At 40.5% G+C, this 25,396-nt stretch overlaps 1 protein-coding gene across 5 annotated transcripts in view; it reads left to right on the top strand.

The window, feature by feature from the left end:
• brinp1 (bone morphogenetic protein/retinoic acid inducible neural-specific 1) overlaps positions 1-25,396 on the top strand; it is a 338,696-nt gene that overhangs the window by 173,844 nt on the left and 139,456 nt on the right. For all 5 annotated transcript variants that reach the window (XM_062031022.1, XM_062031017.1, XM_062031021.1 and 2 more), the window contains one exon: positions 17,168-17,337. In XM_062031022.1, coding sequence (XP_061887006.1) covers positions 17,168-17,337 — 170 coding nt within the window. The remainder of the gene's footprint in view (positions 1-17,167; positions 17,338-25,396) is intronic.

Raw genomic sequence — 25,396 nt, 5'->3', positions numbered from 1 at the left:
TGCAAGTTCCAAAACGAATGGATCAAGAATTTCAGTTCATCCAGGACAGTTCGAAGGGGAAGGTGTATGTTGCCTGTAAATATGTAGAACAGACTTCTCCATTGAACACGGTGGCCGAAATTATTTCTCAGTCATGAACAGAGAAGTTAAACAGGACAATACTGCCCTCTAATGGATAGATAATTCAAGTATTTCTTTTATGTAAATAAAATAAATATATATATATAGCTAGAATTCACTGAAAGTCAAGTATTTCATACATGTATATATATATACATATATATATATATATATATATATATATATATATATATATATATATATATATATATATATATATATATATATATATATGAAATATATATGAAATATATATGAAATACTCGAGTTGGTGAATTCTAGCGGTAAATAACCACGCCCCCAACCACAAGTATGTGGCAAGTATGAATTAAGCGCATTTGTTTGCTTACTTACTACTAAAAGACAAGTTGCCTAGTATGTTCCCTATTTTATTTAAGCACTAAATTGTTCTTGGATTGCAATAAGAAACATACGCTATATTGCCAAAAGTATTTGGCCACCTGCCTTTACTCACATATGAACTTGAAGTGCCATCCCATGGAATTGTCCAACATGTTTTGGTATCCCGGAGCATTCAAAGTTCCTTTCACTGGAACTAAGGGGCCAAGCCCAACTCCTGAAAAACCAACCCCACACCATAATTCCTCCTCCACCAAATTTCACACTCGGCACAATGCAGTCCGAAATGTAGAGTTCTCCTTGCAATCTCCAAACCCAGACTTGTCCATTAAAATTCCAGATGGAAAAGCGTTATTCATCAGTCCAGAGAAGGCGTCTCCACTGCTCTAGAGTCCAGTGGCGACATGCTTTACACCACTGCATCCGAAGCTTTGCATTGGACTTGGTGATGTATGGCTTAGATGCAGCTGCACGGCCATGGAAACCCATTCCATGAAGTTCTCTGCGTACTGTACGTGGGCTAATCGGAAGGTCACATGAAGTGTGGAGCTCTGTAGCAACTGACTGTGCAGAAAGTCTTTGCACTATGCGCTTCAGCATCCGCCGACCCCTCTCTGTCATTTTACATGGCCTACCACTTGGTGGCTGACTTGCTGTTGTTCCCAAACTCTTCACTTTTCTTATAATAGAACCTTTATTTAACCAGATAAGAAAACCCATTGAGATCAAGATCTCTTTCACAAGGGTGACCTGGCCAAGAGGTCAAGAGCATAATAAAGTTGACTTTGGAATATTTCGGAGCGAGGACATTTCACGACTGGATTTGTAGCATGGTGGCACAGGGGTTAGTGCATGTGCCTCACAATACGAAGGTCCTGAGTAGTCCTGAGTTCAATCCCGGGCTCGGGATCTTTCTGTGTGGAGTTTGCATGTTCTCCCCCGTGACTGCGTACTCCGGCTTCCTCCCACCTCCAAAGACATGCACCTGGGGATAGGTTGATTGGCAACACTAAATTGGCCCTGGTGTGTGAATGTGAGTGTGTTGTCTCTGTTGTCTGTGTTGGCCCTGTGATGAGGTGGCGTCTTGTCCAGGGCGTACCCCGCTTTCCGCCCGAATGCAGCTGAGATAGGCTCCAGCACCACCCGCGACCCCAAAAAAGGGACATGCGGTAGAAAATGGATGGATGGATGGATGGATTTGTTGCACAGGTGGCATCCTGTGACAGTTCCATGCTGGAAATCACTGAGAGCGGCCCATTCTTTCACAAATGTTTGTAGAAACAGTCTCCATGCCTGAGTGCTTGATTTTATACACCGGGCCAATTGATTAGGACACCTGATTCCCATCATTTGGATGGGCGGTCAAATACTTTTGGCAATGTAGTAGGTATCAAAATACATTTCGGTACAGGGACAACCCTAGTCTGCATTTTACATTGTTTTTTTTTTTGCATCGCCAATGTCAAAAATTGCACACAGAAGCAGAAATTCCTATGTTGAAAAAAAAAAAAAAAGAACCACTAGCCTCCTTTCTATTGGACAAGTGCCACACATACTGTAGTAGTACCATTTTATGTTCCTCCGTAAAGTGACCCACATATGTATCATTAACAGCGAACGGAGCACTCTCAGCCTTTCCATTTCTTTAAAACACTACTTGCACTCTCAACCCTCATCAACATCACCATATATACGTGCATACATTAAAATCGGTGCCTTGCAGGGGGGGCGTGGGGGGTTTCAAGGTGACATATTACATTTAAAAGATATTATTAGCTGTAAACAAAGCACATTTAATTGTGGTGAGTGGGGTGGTCTGTAATGTATTATTTGACAAGACTACAGCAGCAATAACCACAAATATTTATGAACAGGCTAACTGTGTTATACAGCAATGGCTGCCTATAAAATACCAGTACAGTGCTGGACAAGTGTATGTAAGTAACAGCCGGGGCCTTGAGGGGAGAAGGGGCCCGGAAGGGGTGCTTATCCTATCAGGGCTTGTGCTCTAACCAGGCGTGCGACTTGGACTCGGACCGGCAGTCACGGCCACAGGTTAAGCGACCGATTCCGATGCATCGCCGGGGGCCGAATAAGCACATGCGGACCCTGCAAATAAGCCTATCTGACACGATGCATTGCCTTTTTGAACCCTAATCTTCCAAGGCTCGTTCCTGTGGGATTGGAATTGGTGTTTGCTTGTTTGCTCCTTGCGCTTTCGCTCACGACAAGGCATGGATAAATAATGATGTTGGCAGAGAATAGGCAGCTCGAAGTTTTTGGAGAATGTGTCAACAAACAAATGTATGACATGCAAAGCAGAGTGATTGCCGGGTGCTGGGTAAATATTTGGACCTGTTACAGCGAGAGAGCATTCATATTTTACTCTGGGAGGTCATCGGATTTGACTTCCACGAAAAAACAAAAAAAACAAAACAAGAATGGAGTTAGGCCAGGGGTGTCAAACTCGTTTTAGATCGGGGCCCACACGGAGAAAAATGTACTCCCAAGTGGGCCGGACTGGTAAAATCACGGCACGATAACTTAAAAATAAAGACAAAAATAATAGAACACGCGCATTCTGAAAATGTACACATTTTTACACTTACATGTTGCGGTTAATAGTATTCTATAGAGATGTCCGTTAATGGCCTTTTTGCCGATATTCCGATTTTGTCCAACTCTTGATTACCGATTCCGATATCAACCGATATATACAGTCGTGGAATTAACACATTATTATGCCTCATTTTGTTGTGATGCCCCGCTGGATGCATTAAACAATGTAACAAGGTTTTCCAAAATAAATCAACTCAAGTTATGGAAAAAATGCCAACATGGCACTGCCATATTTATTATTGAAGTCACAAAGTGCATTATTTTTTGAACATGCCTCAAAACAGCAGCTTGGAATTTGGGACATGCTCTCCCTGAGAGAGCATGAGGAGGTTGAGGTGGGCGGAGTTGGGGGACGGGGGTATATATTGTAGAGTCCCGGAATAGTTAGTGCTGCAAGGGGTTCTGGGTATTTGTTCTGTTGTGTTTATGTTGTGTTACGGTGCGGATGTTCTCCCGAAATGTGTTTGTCATTCTTGTTCGGTGTGGGTTCACAGTGTGGCGCATATTTGTAACAGTGTTAAAGTTGTTTATACGGTCACCCTCAGTGTGACCTGTATGGCTGTTGACCAAGTATGACTTGCATTCACTTGTGTGTATGTGATTGGGCCGGCACGCAGAGGCAGTGCCTTTAAGGTTCATTGGCGCTCTGTACTTCTCCCTATGTCCGTGTACCACTCCGTACAGTGGTGTTTTAAAAAGTCATAAATTGTACTTTTTTAAACCGATACCGATAATTTCCGATTTTATATTTTAAAGCATTTATCGGCCGATAATATTGGCAGTCCGATATTATCAGACATCTCTAGTATTCTATCTTTATGTCGTTAATGACATTTTCTGAATAAATGATGTGATAATGTTCATCATCGGTGTTAATTTTCAAACTATCAAGATAAATTACAGTATGCTATTTATGTAGTCCAGTGTTTTTCAACCACTGTGCCGCGGGGAGTGTGCCGTGAGATACAGTCTGGTGTGCTGTGTATCTAATTTCACCTATTTGGGTTAAAAATATTTTTTGCAAACCATTAATTATAGTCTGCAAATGATGTGTTGTTGTTGAGTGTCGGTGCTGTCTAGAGCTCGGCAGAGTAACCGTGTAATACTCTTCCATATCAGTAGGTGGCAGCAGGTGGCCAATTGCTTTGTAGATGTCGGAGACAGCAAGAGGCAGTGTGCAGGTAAAAAGGTGTCTAATGCTTAAACCAAAAAGAAACAAAAGAGTGCCTCTAAGAAAAAAGCATTGAAGCTTAGGGAAGGCTATGCAGAACAAAACTAAAACTGAACTGACTACAACGGAAACAAAAACAGAATGCTGGACGACAGCAAAGACTTACTGTGGAGCATAGACGGCGTCCACAATGTATATCCGAACATGACATGACAATCAACAATGTCCCCAAAAAGAAGGATAAAAACAACTGAAATATTCTTGATTGCTAAAACAAAGTAGATGCGGGAAATATCGCTCAAAGGAAGACATGAAACTGCTACAGGAATATACCAAAAAAAGAGAAAAAGCCAACAAATTAGGAGCGCAACACAATAACTAAAACACTACACACAGGAGAACAGCAAAAAATTCAAAAAAGTCACGGCCTGATGTGACAGGTGGTGACAGTGCACCTACTTTGAGACAAGAGCTATAGTGATGCATGCTTGGTTATGGTTTAAAGTCATATCCAACAATTGCGACAACGACTTTTTACTGTCGTTTTTTAATGATTTCTGCTGATGGTGTGCCTCCGGATTTTTTCATCGCAAAATATTTGCCTCTGCTCAAAAAGGTTGAAAAACACTGATTTAGTTTGATATTTTTTCTCGACTGAGTACTAACATCATGTGGTTTATTTTGTAGCATCATCTACAAAAATACAAATAATTGCTATTGCGACATCCACTGGACACATTTGGAACAGCTGTTTATTTAATTCAAAAATTACAGGTTAATGTTTAGACTTAGCAAACTTATCCCGCGGCCGGATAATAATAATAATAATAATAATATTAATAATAGATTGTATTTGTAAAAAGCACTTTATATTGAGTAAACAATCTCAAAGTGCTACAGTGTATTAAAAAAAATAAAAATAAAAGAAATAAAAAAAGATGATAAAAAAATAAATAAAAATAAAAACTAGAACAGCCAAATAGCTATAGCTAGTATGCACATATCTAAAAAAAAAGCCTTTAAGCCTTCTTTTAAAAAGCATCCACAGTCTGTGGTGCCCTCAGGTGGTCAGGGAGAGCGTTCCACAGACTGGGAGCGGCGGAGCAGAAAGTCCGGTCTCCCATTGAGTATAAAACCTGTTGGCGGGCCTGATCCGGCCTCGGGCCGTACATTTGACACCACTGAGTTAGGCCTTTAGGTGAAGACATGTGTCATTTTGGTTTATTTCAAAATTGTACGACCTGTTATTCTTTTCCTGTCCACATTCAGACTTATGATCCAAAAAACAAGTGCTAAACAGCAAGTGCAAACTATAACATTGTGGATTTACTGAAGGTTAGCGCGTACCAGGGTTGAACGGTATACCGCTATTAGTATAGTACCACGATACTAATGAATCATATTCGGTACTATACCGCCTCTAAAAAGTACTGGTCCCCCACCCGTCGTCACGTCGTGTCATGCAGAGGAGCATGTTCGCACAGCGCACAATCACGGAGTACTTAAAAGCAGACAATGTGTGTAGACAGAAAAAGGAGAACGGACGAATATTGGCTTATTAACTATAGATGAAGGTAAAGTTATAACACTGAAATATATATAATGCTTAGCATGAGGTATTTGGATCTGAGTAAATCAGCCCTGTGGGTGCTATTGAGGTGCGGTGATCTACTAAGACTGTTTGTGTACAATTGATAACAAGTGCAAAAGTGGTGCAGACCGCCCTATTAAATGCAGATTTGCATGTATACCGACTGTCACCATGGAGACACTCATTTCCTCCACATTCATGGCATCATATGTGGCGTTTTGTGATGTTGTTGACAGTCAGTGCACAAATATATTATGAACCACCTTTTCTTGGCTATATTGAAGCGCGATCTAGACAACAAAACCTACTTTTAGCATGCTGATGGTGCTTCTGGATCATTCCATGCTAAATAGATGTTGCAAGACGTTTTTTTCATATCAGACACATAGTCATTATCTATAATAACCGTTATTATTAGTTACTTGTATGTTGTTTTATTTCTTGTGAAGCAGTCTTTTTTTTTTTGGTTTCACTTTCTATTTGCTTCCATTTGATACTACTTCCTTCCAAGCGCTGACTCCCTCAACTGTTCGTAATTGGCAATCAGAACACATCTGTCCCTGGTTGCCAATCAGATGCATTTTTTGCAGGATTATTTTTGCTTTGTACCTTGAAGCTGGGGTACTTGAATCTTGTGTCACTTGTGTCAAAACTGTAAATCTCGCCCCCACTCTGCACACCTCACTGATAGCCCCCCCCCCCCCCCCCCCCCCCCCCCCCCCCCCCAGTCACCTCCTCTCTGGAAGTGCACAAGAGTTTTACGTGCACACGCATAGGTTGTTGACGGTCAGAAGTTGCATCGGAGTTCATATTTGTTGCAGACTAGCAGGAACACACATCGCCACAGAAAATAATACACACAAAATATCGGAAAATATTTATTCGAGTTTTGGCTTTTCTTTGTTTGTTTTTTTAGATGTACAGCGTCTTTCTTTTCTTCCTCTGATTTTCTCTCTTTTTTTTTTTTTTTCTTACCAATATACTGTAACAACAAGTGCAGGTATTTGCGATATTTCAAGGTGGTCAGCCAATGAGGGGGCTACTTCGTGGTCTCTGCTTTCCCCCTACTTTTTTAAAATCCTGTGATCGAATCTGGAGGGGTTTGTCTTCTGGGGTTTTATTTACTAAAATACTTAAAGGCCTACTGAAATTATTTTTTTTAATTAAATTATACTTGATAATTTTGCGATATTGCGATATTAGTAGAGAACATCGACGATAAAGTTCGCAACTTTTGGTCGCTGATAAAAAAAAGCCTTGCCTGTACCGAAAGTAGCGTGACGTCACAGGTTGAAAGGCTCCTCACATTTCCCCATTGTTTTCAATGCAGCGAGAGCGATTCGGACCGAGAAAGCGACGATTACCCCATTAATTTGAGCGAGGATGAAAGATTTGTGGATGAGGAACGTGAGAGTGAAGGACTATAGTGCAGTGCAGGACGTATCTTTTTTCGCTCTGACTGTAACTTAGGTACAAGGGTTCATTGGATTCCACACTTTCTCCTTTTTCTATTGTGGATCACAGATTTGTATTTTAAACCACCTCGGATACTATATCCTCTTGAAAATGAGAGTCGAGAACGCGAAATGGACATTTACAGTGACTTTTATCTCCACGACAATACATCGGCGAAGCTCTTTAGCTACGGAGCTAACGTGATAGCACATCGGGCTTAAATGCAGATAGAAACAAAATAAATAAACCCCTGACTGGAAGGATAGACAGAAAATCAACAATACTATTAAACCATGGACATGTAACTACACGGTTAATGCTTTCCAGCCTGGCGAAGCTTAACAATGCTGTTGCTAATGACGCCATTGAAGCTAACTTAGCTACGGGACCTCGTCAGAGCTATGATAAAAACATTAGCTATCCACCTACGCCAGCCCTCATCTGCTCATCAACACCCGTGCTCACTTGCGTTCCAGCGATCGACGGAGCGACAATCATAGATGCGGTCGGCGGCCCGGAGACGGAGGAAGTCAAGGTGAGGTTGCCGGCTAGCGCGTCTGCTATCCATCTCAAAGTCCTCCTGGTTGTGTTGCTGTAGTCCGCCGCTAATACACCGATCCCACCTACAACTTTCTTCTTTGCAGTCTTCATTGTTCATTAAACAAATTGCAAAAGATTCACCAACACAGATGTCCAGAATACTGTGGAATTTTGAGATGAAATCAGAGCTTTTTGTATTGGATTCAATGGTGTACCAATACTTCCGGTTCAACGATGGACGTCACGCGCATACGTCATCATATATAGACGTTTTCAACCGGAAGTTTAGCGGGGAATTTAAAATTGCACTTTATAAGTTAACCCGGCCGTTTTGGCATGTGTTGCAATGTTAAGATTTCATCATTGATATATAAACTATCAGACTGCGTGGTCGGTAGTAGTGGGTTTCAGTAGGCCTTTAATTATAAGGCACAGACAGCATGCAGATGTACATTTTTTTCAGAAATGCTTACTGTTACGATATACTGTTGTGAAAGTCTCTCTGTGTGGGGAGGGTTCTCCTGAGGCCGATAGATCTTCTTGAGCCCGGACAGCGGGTTTGAACAAGTCTTTATTGGCATGTACACCAGGGTGCAGGACTTTTCAGTCACGTGTGCTTGCGGTTTCTCGCTCTTTCTGTGTCCCGGGTGTGTGCGCTTATCTCTCAGCCGCCGTTCCCATCCTCATGGCCGCGGCCCCTGCCGATAACGGCGACAGGTGATTAGATAATCAGCCCCAGCTGGGCAATCTACTCACCTGTCAGCTGGGCCATACAAACTCTATTCCCGCAGGAGGCGTGCCGACCACGCCCCCCTCCACAACTGTATTATGCTTATATGCTTTTTAGTTCAAGAATAAAACTTAGGTACCCCAGTTTTAATGTGCTCCATACTTTTCCCCAAGCTTCCTGTGCCTGGTTGCTTTTGTCTTACCCTTACCTGCTGCACTACTTTTGTGTTTTCCCTAATATGGGGGACGGTGTGGCTCAGTTAGTAGAATCAGGAAGAAAAAAAACTAAAGTACTTTATTAATCCTCAGGGGGAAATTAAGCGCGGCTGTGCCACCAATTTGAGGGTTCCAGCTTCGATTCCAGCTTCCGCCATCTTAGTCTTAGTCATCTTAGTCACTGCCGATGTGTGCTTAGGCAAGACACGTCACCCACGATGGCTTAAATGTTGATAATGACTTTCGCTATGTAAAAGTGCTTTGAGTCTCGAGAGAAAAAGTGCTATATAAATATAATTCACTTCACTTCAAAATAGTTTTTACCTGCACTTCACCTGTCTTCTCTGCATTCTGGGGTCCAGACAATCAACACCAAACGCATGTTATAATATTATATTTTACCATTAAAAAAAAAAACATGAAAACTGCAAGCGGACACTAAAACAAATAAATAGAATTTGATCAAATTGACACACAGACGGAATATTCTCTCTCCATCGTCCATCGTCTCCCTTTTCTTATTGCCATTTGTATGCAACTGCCAGTTTGCACGAACATTCCAGATGTGCAAATATAGACGCGAGACAGCGGTGACAGAACAGTTTCAGTCTTGATGAATCAAAGTTAGAGCCCTAAATGATTATACCTGCATCGTCTCCTCCTAATATTGCAGCTTATATCCTGCATATACATACAGTTGTGGTCAAAAGTTTACATACATTTGTAAAGAACATAATCTCATGGCTGTCTTGAGTTTCCAATAATGTCTACAACTCTTATTTGTTTGTGATAGAGTGGAGCAGATACTTGTTGGTCACAAAAAACATTCATGAAGTTTGGTTCTTTTATTAATTTATTATGGGTCTACTGAAAATTTGACCAAATCTGCTGGGTCAAAAGAATAGAATAGAATAGAATAGAATAGAATAGAATGGACTTTATTGTCATTATATTTGCATATAACAAGATTAAGGACTCTAACTTAAGGCGCGGTAGTGGGAACAAAAATGGGGTAAAAATAAATTACACAAGAGGTAATAAAGAAAAAAACTAACAATTGAAATAAACAGACTACTATCCAATAAAAATAATAAGCAATCATGTACAATATACACAACACTGTAGAAATACAAAATATTGTACAATATACAGAACAAGACAAGAGTACCGGAGTAATGAATACATACGGCAATGTTAATATTTGGTTACATGTCCCTTGGCAAGTTTCACTGCAATAAGGCACTTTTGGTAGCCATCCACAAGCTTCTGGTTGAATTTTTGACCACTCCTCTTGACAAAATTGGTGCAGGTCAGCCAAATTTGTTGGTTTTCTGACATGGACTTGTTTCTTCAGCATTGTCCACATGTTTAAGTCAGGACTTTGGAAAGGCCATTAAAAAACCTTAATTCTAAGCTGATTTAGCCATTCCTTTACCACTTTTGATGTGTGTTTGGGGTCATTGTCCTGTTGGAACACCCAACTGCGCCCAAGACCCAACCTCCGGGCTGATGATTTTAGGTTGTCCTAACGAATTTGGAGGTAATCCTCCTTTTTCATTGTCCCATTTACTCTCTGTAAAGCACCAGTTTCATCGGCAGCAAAACAGGCCCAGAGCATAATACTACCACCACCATGCTTGACGGTAGGGTTGGTGTTCCTGGGATTAAAGGCCTCACCTTTTCTCCTCCAAACATATTGCTGGGTATTGTGGCCAAACAGCTGCATTTTTGTTTCATCTGACATCACATGAACAAAGATAAGACCTTCTGGAGGAAAGTTCTGTGGTCAGATGAAACAAAAACAATAATATGTAAACTTTTGACCGTTTAAGACAGGGGTGTCCAAAGTGCGGCCCGGGGGCCATTTGCGGCCAGCAGCTAATTGTTTACCGGCCCGCCACACATTCTGCAAAAATTGTAAAAGTGATAATATTGCAAAATTTTAAAAAAACATTTAAAAAAAGTGGAATGAGGTGAAATCTAACAAGAAAAAGTTGCAATTTGGCACAAAGCAAGTTTTTTTTCTTTTGTCTTTGTTTATTTTTCTTTTTTTTTGCCATTGCTAAAAAAAAAAAAAAGACTAAAAATCTATGTTATAATGAATTATTACTTAAAAAATATCACTTTAAAATGTTTTACGTGGAAAAAATATGTATATATTTATTATCATTTATATTGTGTGGTTGCCATAAAAAAACATCAAAGTTTTATTTGACAAAAGAGCATAACACAAACAAAATAATAGTTCAAACGTAAAATCGACAGATATATCTGAAATTGATCTCGTAATTAAAGTGTTAAAAGTAAAAAAAAAACTAATACAAATGTATCACTTTATGAGTGGGGGACCTTTTGAATCCCAAATATATTTAGTAGGATTTTATTGAACTTTTCACTGTGATTACTCAAAAATATTAAAGAATTAAAATCTATGGTGTCCTGCATTATTGATCTTTTAAGGCTCTAATAACTAAATACTGCATATTTCAGTTTTACTATAAAAAACAAAGTTGTCTTTGACAGAAAACCTTTTTTTTTTTTTTACTTTATATCAACCTCAAGTTGATATAGAGATTTACTGTAAGTGTTAAATAAAAAATAATAATAATTTCACTTATTTTTAACAGTTTAATGACTGAGACCCTTTATAGTCCCCGGGAGCCCTAAAGGTTAAAAAAAAAAAAAATCCATATGTTTTGTTAAGAAACATATCAAAATGGCCCCCGCATGCTTAAATTTTTCCGTGTGCGGCCCTCAGTGGAAAATGTTTGGACGAGCATAGATTTTTGCATATGCTATCAAGTTTGCACATGTTTTAATACACTCAAACCTTTACTAGATCAGGCCCTAAGTCAGTATAAGCATTTACTCATTTACACTCAAAACAATTGAAGAGATAGAAGAAGACACAATGACTTTTTGTTGCCTCATCGATTTCTTGTTCCTTTGCAAAAATCGAACCTTATTACAATAGAGGTGATTTGAAACTCCCTTCTCATTAAAGGCTGAAACTCTATTCGACTACCGAAGATGAATTTCACATTGACCTTTTTCATTGAACAACAGCAACAGCAACGCTCGTGAAGGCCACAGGGGCTCATTAGGTCAGTTTGGCTAAATCCTCGCCGACAGCCATATCGGCAAGTTATCATCCAGCCGGTTGGAGAACGAGAACATCCATTATCTGATGTGAGACATCTCAGTTGTTTTCGAAGATGTGAGTTTAATGCGTGCTGTGTTTTTCTTGATCTATGAAAGAAAGAAAGTGGTAAAAGTTCTTCATAATAGCAGCGAAATACATCTAACCTTGGACTTGTTAAGCACCGAACACGGGCTTGATCTCTCCCACGCAGTACCAACACAAATAGAAGTATATCATGGGCACCTTTTTACACAATGCAACAACCCTAACAAGCAAGTAAATCGCTTGTTTCTGTGCGATTCAAACACAATAGGGATCTTTGTACTCTATTTCTGTAATGGCAATGTGGTCCGAGCATATCTACACAGTGCCTTGCTGTATATATGACGCCTTTCTTGGATCGTAATTCCAATCCAACAGGGTGAATCCGTTTCTGGGAGTGCGTGCCCACGCGTACTGGGGATAAAGCAGAAAATGTGTTCCTGGAAAACTGGGGCATCTGGTTTTTTTTATTTTTTCCTGCTGAAGTTACTTCTTTTTGTATTTGACGGTCGACAGGGAATCCGAAGTGTTACTACAGTTTTTTCTTTTGACTTTGGGAAAAAAATGGAGTGATGATACATCCTGTTAATATTGGTGCAAGCTAATTATTTATTTTTGATACATAAACTCAGATTATGTTGAGCTAGGTAACGGTATGCCATAGGGCTGGGCGATATGGCCTTTTATTAATATCTCAATATTTTTTAGGCCATGTCACGATACACGATATATATCTCGATATTGTCATGTCCGTGTGATCATGTTTTGTTTTGGTTATGTTCGGTTTGGTTTTTGGACTCCTTGTGCACTCTTGTTTGTTTTGTCACCATAGCGACCATCAGTTTCACCTGTTTCACGTTTTGCACTCGCGCACCTGTTGTCAATCATGTACACTACCGTTCAAAAGTCTGGGGTCACCCAAACAATTTTGTGGAATAGCCTTCATTTCTAAGAACAAGAATAGACTGTGGAGTTTCAGATGAAAGTTCTCTTTTTCTGGCCATTTTGAGCGTTTAATTGACCCCACAAATGTGATGCTCCAGAAACTCAATCTGCTCAAAGGAAAGTCAGTTTTGTAGCTTCTGTAACGAGCTAAACTGTTTTCAGATGTGTGAACATGATTGCAGAAGGTTTTTCTAATCATCAATTAGCCTTCTGAGCCAATGAGCAAACACATTGTACCATTAGAACACTGGAGTGATAGTTGCTGGAAATGGGCCTCTATACACCTATGTAGATAATGCACCAAAAACCAGACATTTGCAGCTAGAATAGTCATTTACCACATTAGCAATGTATAGAGTGTATTTCTTTAAAGTTAAGACTAGTTTAAAGTTATCTTCATTGAAAATAAGGACATTTCAATGTGACCCCAAACTTTTGAACGGTAGTGTATGTATTATTTAAGTCCATTGTTGCCAGGAAGTCAGCCTGGTGACATTAACTCTGTTTTGCTTCTGACCCCCATGCTACTTCTGTACCTCCATGCTACCTTTGAAATCTATGCCATAGTTCCCTGCGTTCGAAGTAAGTTTTTGTTTATTGTTCATAGTCTTTTGCCCAAGTGCTAGTTTTTGTTTCATTAGTCAAGTTTGTTCTCTGCCTTTGTGCGCGCCTTTTGATTTGTACCCTTTAGTTTGTATTTTGTAGTTAGTGTTAAAATAAAAGATGTCCTTACCCTCATGCCATGTCCAAGTTCTCTTGCATCTCGGGAAAACAAACACGCCATAGTCCACGTCTTGACAGATATCTTGCCCTAGCCCCGAATTAACACTTGATGCATATAATCACAGCAGTATGATGATTCTATGTGTCTACATTAAAACATTATTGTTCATACTGAATTAATATATGCTCATTTTACATTTAAATTTAAAAAAAAAAAATTCATGCAGAGAGGGAAATCACAACGAAGTCAATTTACCAAAACTGTATTTATTAAACAATTACTAAGCAGTGGCGCAAACATTAATGTAATTTCAAAACAAAAAGTGCAAGATTCTCAGACATTTTAAAATGAGTGCACTTGTGTGTATGATGTCACTAAGATGACATATGAAAACAACACTAAATTAAAGTGCACTTTTTGTACAGAACGCCACTACAATATTTTAAAACAAATAAAGTGCACTTTTGTGCATGATGTCACACAAGATATTTCAATAACTGTAAAAATAAAAATTAGCTGCATACTAGGAAATCAAATAGTGTATGTCCTTCGCTATGCGGTAGGTTACTGCGGACGTTATCCCCTTCTGTTTTTGACTATTTTTTTCATACGGTGTTGATGTGGAAATGGAAGACGCCAGGCTCGGCATTTTGTTGGGTGTGGCACCGGCCGGAGATGTTGACATGCGGAGTTTCAAGCACTCTTCACTCTCTAGCGGGTGACTTTTCAAAGGATGCTATAAATGTGTAGTGCTGCTACTTTTGCCGCATACTTGACATATTACGGTTGTCTGTTCAACATCTTCCCGCTTGAAGCCAAACCACCGCCAGACGATGTACACCGTGCTTTTTTTCTTTGGAATGAATTATTCCTCCATTTGTTACCAGATTTGCGCCTTCTCTCTCTCGTATGACCACTCGCACCGCTCCGCTTGCACCACCTGCCACAGCTAACTTTACCCATGCCACTGTCTCTCTGCTCGCCGAGGGCGTATGACGTTGCACGCGCGACACTATGTGACGTATGTAAGAAGGTGCGCTTGTTTTATCTCTCTGTGCGAAGGAGAGACAAGAAAGAGTGAGAAAAGCCTGTAGTCAAACTGATATGGTTAATATTTTGAGCAAAAAATAAATCTAAAAAGAACCGCCATTTCCAGACTTCCCTGCTCGTCCGTAGACACCATAACCTGTTTTCTCTTGCTTTTTTAGCATTTCCTCAAGCATCTTGAAAATAACATCAGTAGAAGAAGACACAACATAGAATACTAGCGGTTTACCTTCTTTTTCTCTCGTTTTTAATTGCCATTTCCAGACTTCCCTGCTCTTCCGTAGACACCGTAGCCTGTTTCCTCTTGCTTTTTTAGCATTTCCTCAAGCATCTTGAAAATAACATCAGTAGAAGAAGACACAACATAGAATACTAGCGGTTTACCTTCTTTTTCTCTCATTTTTAATTGCCATTTCCAGACTTCCCTGCTCTTCCGTAGACACCGTAGCCTGTTTCCTCTTGCTTTTTTAGCATTTCCTCAAGCATCTTGAAAAAAACATCAGTAGAAGAGGACGCAAAATAGAATACTAGCGGCTTACCTTCTTTTTCTCTCGTTTTTAATTGCCGGGTCTGCTTTACCACAGGTTCTGACTTAATATGTCTCCCTAGAGAGTGCTTCTGACATACGGGATCACATTTGGCTTGAGTATTTTGGATTTTTTCCATTCAAACTACGAACAAAACTGTTCTTCCAAGTCAGAATCATGTAAATGTTTGCTGCAAAGTACACTCCTCTCACTTGGTCCGTCCCATTTTGGGACTGCAGAGGTCTATACTTTCATCATATTCCCATCACTTGGAAATATACGCAGGCCGACTGTTACGTGTACAGGGGAAGGAGACGACACAGACAATAGGAACGTTGTTTAACTCTATGTTTAATTATTATATACACACAATATACTTTGTATATAATAATCATAAATGAAGTGTGTGAAATAATCCAAATAGGTGTATCGTGTGCGACTATGTGTGTGAATTAACTGGTGTGTGTTACCGGGAGTGTTGAGCGAGAGGCGTAAGTCCAAGAGGGGCAGGGCTGGCTCAGAGGTCCGTGAGCAGACGTGATGTCGAGGGGAGTTTGTGTCCAGGCGGGAGGTCGAGATCCAAGATGCAGCCAGGGAACCAAAGGGAACGCGGGGAGACGAGACACACCGCTCGTGACGTGGGAACGAAGGCAGGCTGCAGATAGGCGACAAGGAGGACACGAGACAATAAACACGACGGGGAAGAAAACACAGAGGGCAAAAAGTGCGATTTGAGCTTGACGTATCGGCTTACTGTACTGAACAGGAAACTACGTTCTGGCACGGAACGCAGGTCTGCACTGGCTTAAGAAGTCCAGGACGCTCATCAACGACAGGTGTGATGAGTGTTGCTTGATTGCAGCTGTGCACCGGCGCAACTTCTGCAGGAGTGGCGCGCGCAGGCGCGCTCTTGGAGGTGCGCTCTTGGAGGTGCGCTCTTGGAGGTGCGCTCTTGGAGGTGCGCTCTTGGAGGTGCGCTCTTGGAGGTGCAATCAGCAGAGCGCACAGACTAGTGCGCATTGTAATGCGCCCGGGCTGTGACACGGAACACTTCCTTAGTTGTAATGCTACACCTGCAACAATGCATCTGGCAGCCATATTTGCTCATCCCTTCAAATTGTATGTGAAAATAACTTGATTAATGATGAGGATGCTACCAAAACACATATTGTGCAATATGAAATGACCTCCAGTCTTATGTGGGTGATGTCAGCATGATGAGGCAGCCCGCCCACAATTTGGAGCTAAAAGTGGGCATTCCACAATTGCTTAAACTCATCAGAAAACAAGCCTTAATTCATTACTGTGTTTATTTTGGGTGGGGCTTTCACATGCATACAGTACATGGATGAAGTGCTGGCTGTCCAGAGTCGGGACCCGGGGTGGACCGCTCGCCTGTGCATCGGTTGGGGACATCTCTGCGCTGCTGACCCGTCTCCGCCCGGGATGGTCTCCGGCTGGCCCCACTATGGACTGGACTCTCACTATTATGTTAGATCCGCTATGGACTGGACTCTCACAATATTATGCTAGACCCACTCGACGTCCATTGCATCCGGTCTCCCCTACAGGGGGGGTCACCCACATCTGCGGTCCTCTCCAAGGTTTCTCATAGTCATTCTCAATGACATCCCACTGGGTTGTGAGTTTTTCCTTGCCCTTATGTGGGATCTCAACCAAGGATGTCGTTGTGGCTTGTGCAGCCCTTTGAGACACTTGTGATTTAGGGCTATATAAATAAACATTGATTGATTGATTGATATTTGAGGTCCACAACTATCTTGACTAAATAAGTGCAATTTTTTGGCAGCATTACAGGAGTTATAATCTGTACCGTGTAGGAAATCAGCACGCCTTTGTACCGTTACTCCTCTAGCAACTATTCTTGAATTTTAGTAATTGCCTTACAAAATGTCCCTCCTCTTCACTCTGCTTGTAGGAGAAGAGGCGCTGACGATGTACCTGGCCAAAAACAAGCTGGACAGGAAGCTCGCCAATGCCACTCAAAATGTGGAAGCCCTCCACCAGCTGGCCTCCTCCTACTTCATTGACCGCGATGGCACCATGAGGAAGTTGCACGAGATCCAGATCTCCACCAATGCTATCAAGGTTAGTGTGTTTTTTTGCATGTCCAAAAAAGAGGCACCCAAAATTAATATATTTGGTAAGGTTTATTGTTTATATTTTTGTTTTTAAAACTCTTTTGCCAGAAACCTCATCTTCTGTTCACTGCAAAAACTGACATTTAAGTAAGATTAAATATCTCAAATAAGGGTGATATTTGATTATTTTCTGTCTGATAAGATAATTCTTCTCACTAAGCAGGTTTTATGTTAGAGTGTTTTACTTGTTTTAAGGGTTTTGGTCCTAAATGATCTCAGTAAGATATTACAGCTTGTTGCTGAGATTTTATGACCTATATTGAGTAAACATGCTTGACACTAGAATATCAACTGATGCAAAGCTGTGTCATCAACACTCACAAGTATAAAATTACTTTTTTAAAGTAATAATTTCTTACTTCAAGCATGAAAAAAAAAAATCATGATGCCGAGCGCATATCATTATGTCAAGATAATGGCACTAGCATTTACTTAATTTAAGAATATTTTTCAACATATTGAGCAAAAAAGGTCTCTTTTTTTTTTCTACCAAGAAAAGTGAACTTGTTATTAGTGAGAATATACTTATTTTAAGGTATTTTTGGGTTCATTGAGGTTAGCAAATTTTACTTGTTTTGGAAAGTCTTGACAAGCCGAATTTTCTTGTTCTATTGGCAGATAATTTTGCTTAGTTCAAATAAAATACCCCTAATTTTTGTATTTTTTTTCTTGTTTTTGAACACTGGCTTTTTGCAGTGTCTTCAAGTCAATGTGTCTATTCATTCAGTCATTTTCCATACCACTAATCCACTTTAGAGTCATGGGTGAGCTGTAGCTCATCCTAGCTGGCTTCAGGAGAGAGGCTGGTTGTCAGTCAATCACAGGGCACATATGGACAAACAACAATTCACACTTATGGACAAAAAAATCCATTAACTGTATTTTTCGGACTATAAGGCACACTTAAAATCCTTTCATTTTCTCAAAAACGTATAACCCGGTGCGCCTACTGTGCGGAATAATTCTGGTTGTGCTTACTGACCTCAAAGCAATTTTATTTGGTACATGGTGTAATGATAAGTGTGACCAGTAGATGGTAGTCACACATAAGACATACGTGCAGACTGCAATATGATGCCAGTAAACAACACCAAAACTTTAAAGGCCTACTGAAACCCACTACTACCGACCACGCAGTCTGATAGTTTATATATCAATGATGAAATCTTAACATTGCAACACATGCCAATACGGCCGGGTTAACTTATAAAGTGCAATTTTAAATTTCCCGGGAAACTTCCGGTTGAAAACGTCTAGGTATGATGACGTTTGCGCGTGACGTCAAGGGTTGAAGCGGAAGTATTCGGACACCATTGTATCCCAATACAAACAGCTCTGTTTTCATCGCAAAATTCCACAGTATTCTGGACATCTGTGTTGGTGAATCTTTTGCAATTTGTTTAATGAACAATGGAGATAGCAAAGAAGAAAGCTGTAGGTGGGATCGGTGTATTAGCGGCGGACTACAGCAACACAACCAGGAGGACTTTGAGATGGATAGCAGACGCGCTAGCCGGCGACCTCACCTTGACTTCCTCCGTCTCTGGGCCGCCGACCGCATCGGTGATCGGGTGAAGTCCTTCGTCGTACCGTTGATCGCTGGAACGCAGGTGAGCACAGGTCGTGATGAGCAGATGAGAGCTGGCGTAAGTGCAGAGCTAATGTTTTTAGCATAGCTCTGTCGAGGTTCCGTAGCTAAGTTAGCTTCAATGGCGTCGTTAGCAACAGCATTGCTAAGCTTCGCCAAGCTGGAAAGCATTAACCGTGTAGTTACATGTCCAGAGTTTGGTAGTATTGTTGATCTTCTGTCTATCCTTCCAGTCAGGGGCTTATTTGTTTTGTTTCTATATGCAGTTAAGCCCGATGCTATCACGTTAGCTCAGTAGCTAAAGTGCTTCACCGATGTATTGTCGTGGAGATAAAAGTCACTGTGAATGTCCATTTCGCGTTCTCGACTCTCATTTTCAAGAGGATATAGTATCCGAGGTGGTTTAAAATACAAATCCGTGATCCACAATAGAAAAAGGACAGAGTGTGGAATCCAATGAACCCTTGTACCTAAGTTACGGTCAGAGCGAAAAAAGATACGTCCTGCACTGCACGCTAGTCCTTCACTTCCACGTTCCTCATCCACAAATCTTTCATCCTCGCTCAAATTAATGGGGTAATCGTCGCTTTCTCGGACCGAATCTCTCTCGCTGCATTGAAAACAATAGGAAAATGTGAGCAGCCCTTCCTCCGGTGACGTCACGCTACTTCCGGTAGGGGCAAGGCTTTTTTTTTATCAGAGACCAAAAGTTGCAAACTTTATCGTCGTTGTTCTCTACTAAATCCTTTCAGCAAAATATGGCAATATCGCGAAATGATCAAGTATGACACATAGAATGGATCTGCTATCCCCGTTTAAATAAAAAAAGTTCATTTCAGTAGGCCTTTAACTTGCTATTTCCTACCAATCTTGCATAGTTGTATTTTTCCAGAAGGCAGGGGGGTAAGCAAGTAACCCACCACAATTCATAACACCCAGCACGAGCCGCCATGTGCCATGAATATAATACATTTTTACAGGTAGTCGGCGAGGAAAGGCATATAATTCAGTGCATGTACCTGTATGTTGAATAAATAATACTACCTAGGGGCACAAAACAACAGGCCGCCTCTCTCTTATGACCTTGCCAGCGTGTACCTATTTTTTTTGTAGTGTGCAAGGCAATACAACAGGGAATTAAAGTTAGAGGGAAAAGAATGTTTCTAGTGGCACTGCACCGGGGCCAACTCTTCTGTGAGGATGTCAGCTGGGTTCACACGTTTGCTCAAAACCGGCGGACCGGCAACAATTACAACATTTATTTGCTATATAATTCCTGCTGATTGCGATGTTAAACCCGTGGCAAAAAAACGAGCGTAAACAACACAGGCTTGAAAGAACGGGGTATCTGAGATAAACACTTTGAACACTCGCCGCTGGAACACTGTTTTATGAAAAACAATCAGCGCTAGGTGGAATTACGTGATCCCCCTACGTGATTTTTTTTTTTTTTTTGTCTGTTGTTTGGCGCCCCGGCTCTTCAAATGACTTTCGTCGTTGTTCTATAGTGCTGCAATCACAGAATTATGTCTGGAGAAGTGGAAGTAGAATGGGCTGCACCGCGGAGAAAATGACATTTGACACATGTCCAAAAGTATGTCCCTGCGTGAATATAAATCAATCAGAAACTTCCATTTGTCAATAGCGAGTACAATTTTTGATAACAATGTTAGCATTTTGATCGTCAGCACAGAAAGTCATTTGGGGGAAATAAAGTCAATATACAATATACAAGTGACGCACAGTACTTAGTACGACATTCTTACATATGTGTAAGTTATGTGAAGACTTATTGAATGTGTCTCATTATCACATTGATGGTTTGGCTTTTCTGCCTTATACAGTAGTGGTCAAAAGTTTACATACACTTGTAAAGAACATAAAGTCATGGCTGTCTTGAGTTTCCAATAATTTGTACAACTCTTATTTTTTTGTGATTGGAGCACATACTGGTTTGTCAAAAAAAAAACATTCATGAAGTTTGGTTTTTTTATGAATTTATTATGGGTCTACTGAAAATGTGACCAAACCTGCTGGGTCAAAAGTATACATACATCAATGTTAATATTTGGGTTCACTGCAATAAGGTGCTTTTGGTAGCCATCCACAAGCTTCTGGCAAGCTTCTGGTTAAATTTTTGACCACTCCTCTTGACAAAATTGGCGCTGTTCAGCTAATATGGTTGGTTTTCTGACATGGACTTGTTTCTTCAGCATTGTCCACACGTTTAAGTCAGGACTTTGGGAAAACCATTCTAAAACCTTAATTGTAGCCTGATGTAGCCATTCCTTTACCAATTTTGACGTGTGTTTGGGGTCATTGTCCTGTTGGAACCATACTTGCAACCTTGAGACCTCCAAATTCGGGAGATTTGGGGGGACTTGGTCGGGGGTGGGGGGAGGGGGTGGTTGGGGGCGGGGGGCGTGGTTGGGGGCGTGGTTATTTTCAGCTAGAATTCACCAACTCGAGTATTTCATATATATTTCATATATATATATATATATATATATATATATATATATATATATATATATATATATATATATATATATATATATATATATATATATATATATATATATATATATGTATGAAATACTTGACTTTCAGTGAATTCTATATATATATATATATATATATATTTATTTTATTTACATAGAAAAACAAAAAAAAATACTTGAATTTTAGTGTTCCGTTGGCTAGCCATTAGATGGCAGTATTGTCCTGTTTAACTTCTCCATTCATGATGAGTGTATCATTTCGGCCGCCATGTCTGTAATTTCCTCGTTCTTCAGCTTCGTCTCCTTGTTGTGTGCGCAGTTGTGCACTCTATAAAAGCCCTAGATATTATGACATCTTTGGGCAGGCAAGCTGTTTTTATTCTGGGAAAGCGGACGTGAGAACAGGCTGTCCCCACTCAGTTTCAGGTCCGCATTGAGCTGGAGGGGGCGTGGCCTCCAGCTCCGGCTGTTTGTCGGGAGAAAATCTCTGCCGGGAGGTTGTCGGGAGAGGCGCTGAATACCGGGATTCTCCCGCTAAAAACGGGAGGGTTGGCAAGTATGATATATATATATATATACATATATATATATATATATATATATATATATATATATATATATATATATATATATATATATATATATATATATATATATATATATATATATATATATATATATATATGTATATATATATATATATATGTATTTTATTATATACGTATAGACATATAAATAAAATAAATACTTGAATTTCAGTGTTCATTTATTTACACATATACACACATAACACTCCTCTCTACTCATTGTTGTATTTGAAAGTGCAATGCTTTGCAGCCAGTAGCACAGTCTTTGAAGGAGCATAGGTATGGGCAGTGTAATATTCTGGGTTGGAGTCAATAACCAGGCAAGGTGACGAAGTTATGTCTCTTTACTTCATACTTCAGAACCGACTCCCACACTTGCCGTCAGGGTGCGCAATACAACGTAAACCGTTGGCCAACCAAAAAGTAACCACAGAACACTATTCTGTGGTTACTTTTCGGTTGGCCAAGTGGACGTGACGAGAGGCTGTCCTCATTTAGGTCCGCACGGACCTGGAGGGGGCGTGCCTTAAGTCCGGCTGGAAATCGGGAGAATGGTTGTCCCGGGAGATTTTCGGGAGAGGCACTGAAATTCGGGAGTTTCACTGAAAATTTGGGAGGGTTGGCAAGTATGGTTGGAACACCCAACTGCGCCCAAGACCCAGCCTCCGGGCTGATGATTTTAGGTTGTCCTGGAGAATTTGGAGGTAATCCTCTGTGGAAGTCGCTTCCTAGCGGTCCCACTGACAGACACTTCACAGGATCCAAGCTTGCAGGTTTTAACAAAGTTTTAATGCTCATATGTTTTATCAACAAAGTTTTCTCCAGACTTTTCAGTCTCACCAATCCTTCCTCCTCTCTGCTCCCGGCCGCCCACTGTTAAAGACAACAGATGATTAGATTAACACGTACCACCTGTGAAACCTAATCACCTGCCAGCTGTGTCTCGCCATCAGCAAATGCCGATGGCGCTCGTCCTCAGTACCATGGACAGCGGCTGTGACTTTTCCTCCTGCAAGCACTGTTGACTACACCTCTCCCCACATCCTCCTTTTTCATTGTCCCATTTACTCTCTGTAAAGCACCAGTTCCATTGGCAGCAAAACAGGCCCATAGCATAATACTACCACTACTATGATTGACGGTAGGAATGGTGTTCCTGGGATTAAAGGCCTCACCTTTTCTCCTCCAAACATATTGCTGGATATTGTGGCCAAACAGCTCAATTTTTGTTTCATCTGACATCACATGGACAAAGATATGACCTTCTGGAGGAAAATTCTGTGGTAAGATGAAACAAAAATTGAGCTGTTTGGCCACAATACCCAACAATATGTTTGTAGGAGAAAAGGTGAGGCCTTTAATCCCAGGAACACCACAACAAGTATGTGCTCCAATCACTCTATCAAAAAAAATAAGAGTTGTAGAAATTATTGGAAACTCAAGACAGCCATCACATTATGTTCTTTACAAGTGTATGTAAACTTTTGACCACAACTGTACATGTTAAACAATGCCAAAGCATCAAATCATAAGGTTCATGCATTTGGGTGTGAGTTTACAAGCAGTTTTGGATGCCTTTGAACGCTGTGTTTTCCAGTCTTTATTTTTAACAGCGTGATATTTGTGATGTCACAGATTGATGGATGTGCTTAGGCAGGTAACTACAGTATTTTTGTATTCTTTACTTTCGGTAAACGAAGTGGCGGTCAACCAAACCAATATGTTTACTGTTCAGCAAACAGCGTGCAATCTAGTGTTGTCCCGATGCCAATATTTTGGTACCGGTACCAAATTTATTTCGATACTTTTTAGTACTTTTCGGTACTTTTCTAAATAAAGGGGACCACAAAAAATTGCATTATTGGCTTTATTTTAACAAAAAAATCTTAGGGTACATTAAACATGTGTTTCTTGCTGCAAGTTTGTGCTGCAAGTTTGTCCTTAAATAAAATAGTGAACATACACGACAACTTGTCTTTTATTAGTAAGTATGCAAACAAAGGCTTCTAATATAGTCTGCTGACATATGCAGTAACATATTGTGTCATTTTCCATTCTATTATTTTGTCAAAATTATTAAGGACAAGTGGATGATACCACAAATTTGGGTATCAATCCGATACCAAGTTGTTACATTGGTCATATTCAAAGTCCTCGTGTGTCCAGGGACATATTTCCTGAGTTTATAAACATAATATGAATTTAAAAAAAAAACAACGAAAGATGTTGTGATACCAAAAAATATCGATGTAATCATAGTAGTATCAACTAGATACACTATTGTACTCGGTATAATTACAGTGGATGTCAGGTGTAGTTCCGCCGATGGTGTTTGTTTACATTTTGACGCCGGTGAGCTACGGTGTGTAGTGAAGCATGTTTAGCTATTCCTCGTCCTGCAGGGATGATACTTGTAAGAAACTTACTTTATTTGTCGCCATGGAGGCGAGGATTAGTGATTTGTAAGTAGCTAAAACACTGCAGACGGTGGATAGACGTTAGCCGCTAGCTAGCTAGCCATGTTTTAAAGCATCTCTTCCTGTGGGTGTTTCAGTGTTATAGCTTCAGCTTTATCGTAATTTTTTAAGTCAAAATGCATCCGTTCTCCCTTTTTTGTCTGCACACTGTGCCTGCTTGTTAGTACTCTGTGATTGTGCGCTGCCGAACATGCTCCTCTGTTCGCAGAACTAGCAATGACACGACGGGAGAGCGGGGAGCTGCAGGACCGGTACTTTTCATAGGCGGTATAGAACCGAATATGATTCATTAGTATTGCGGTACTATACTAATACCGGTATACCGTACAACAAGGGGCTTCCCTCTTACCAATAAAAGAAAATACGGGAAATCTAACTATGCAGAATTTGTCCCTATATGTTTAAAAAAAAAATTAGTCAAATGATATCAAGGATTATCTGTCGTTACCAGTACCACTACCTGGTACTCCGGATGTCATTCTACACGACAAAACAGATGAAAACTCTGAAAAAGACGAAGGCCCACAACTTTTCTGTGTGAGACTATGGCAAGGAAATTAGTATCAAGACTCTGCCGGATAAATCATGCATCGTTTTTGCTCGGGTAATGTTGCATTTTATGACTTTTTGCGAGGACGCGTCCTTATAAACAAACTGCGAGTAGCATTCGATAGCCTTGATTTACTGTCGTTCATTTTCCCATTCCGTTAACTACTCATAAGGATAATTGGTGAAGCCGCTGAAGACCCAGCTGGTTGTGAAAGAAGACAAAAAGTGGTCACAGCTCCCTGGAACTGCTTGGAGTTTTGGCCATGTTGCCCTGTTGTTGTTGTTGCAGTTACGAGTACGCGTG

The sequence above is a fragment of the Entelurus aequoreus genome, linkage group LG21 (assembly GCF_033978785.1).
Source record: "Entelurus aequoreus isolate RoL-2023_Sb linkage group LG21, RoL_Eaeq_v1.1, whole genome shotgun sequence".
Classification (NCBI taxonomy): domain Eukaryota; kingdom Metazoa; phylum Chordata; class Actinopteri; order Syngnathiformes; family Syngnathidae; genus Entelurus; species Entelurus aequoreus.
The sequence above is the reverse complement of the archived record's forward strand: the minus strand, read 5'-3'. Positions and strand labels throughout refer to the sequence as shown.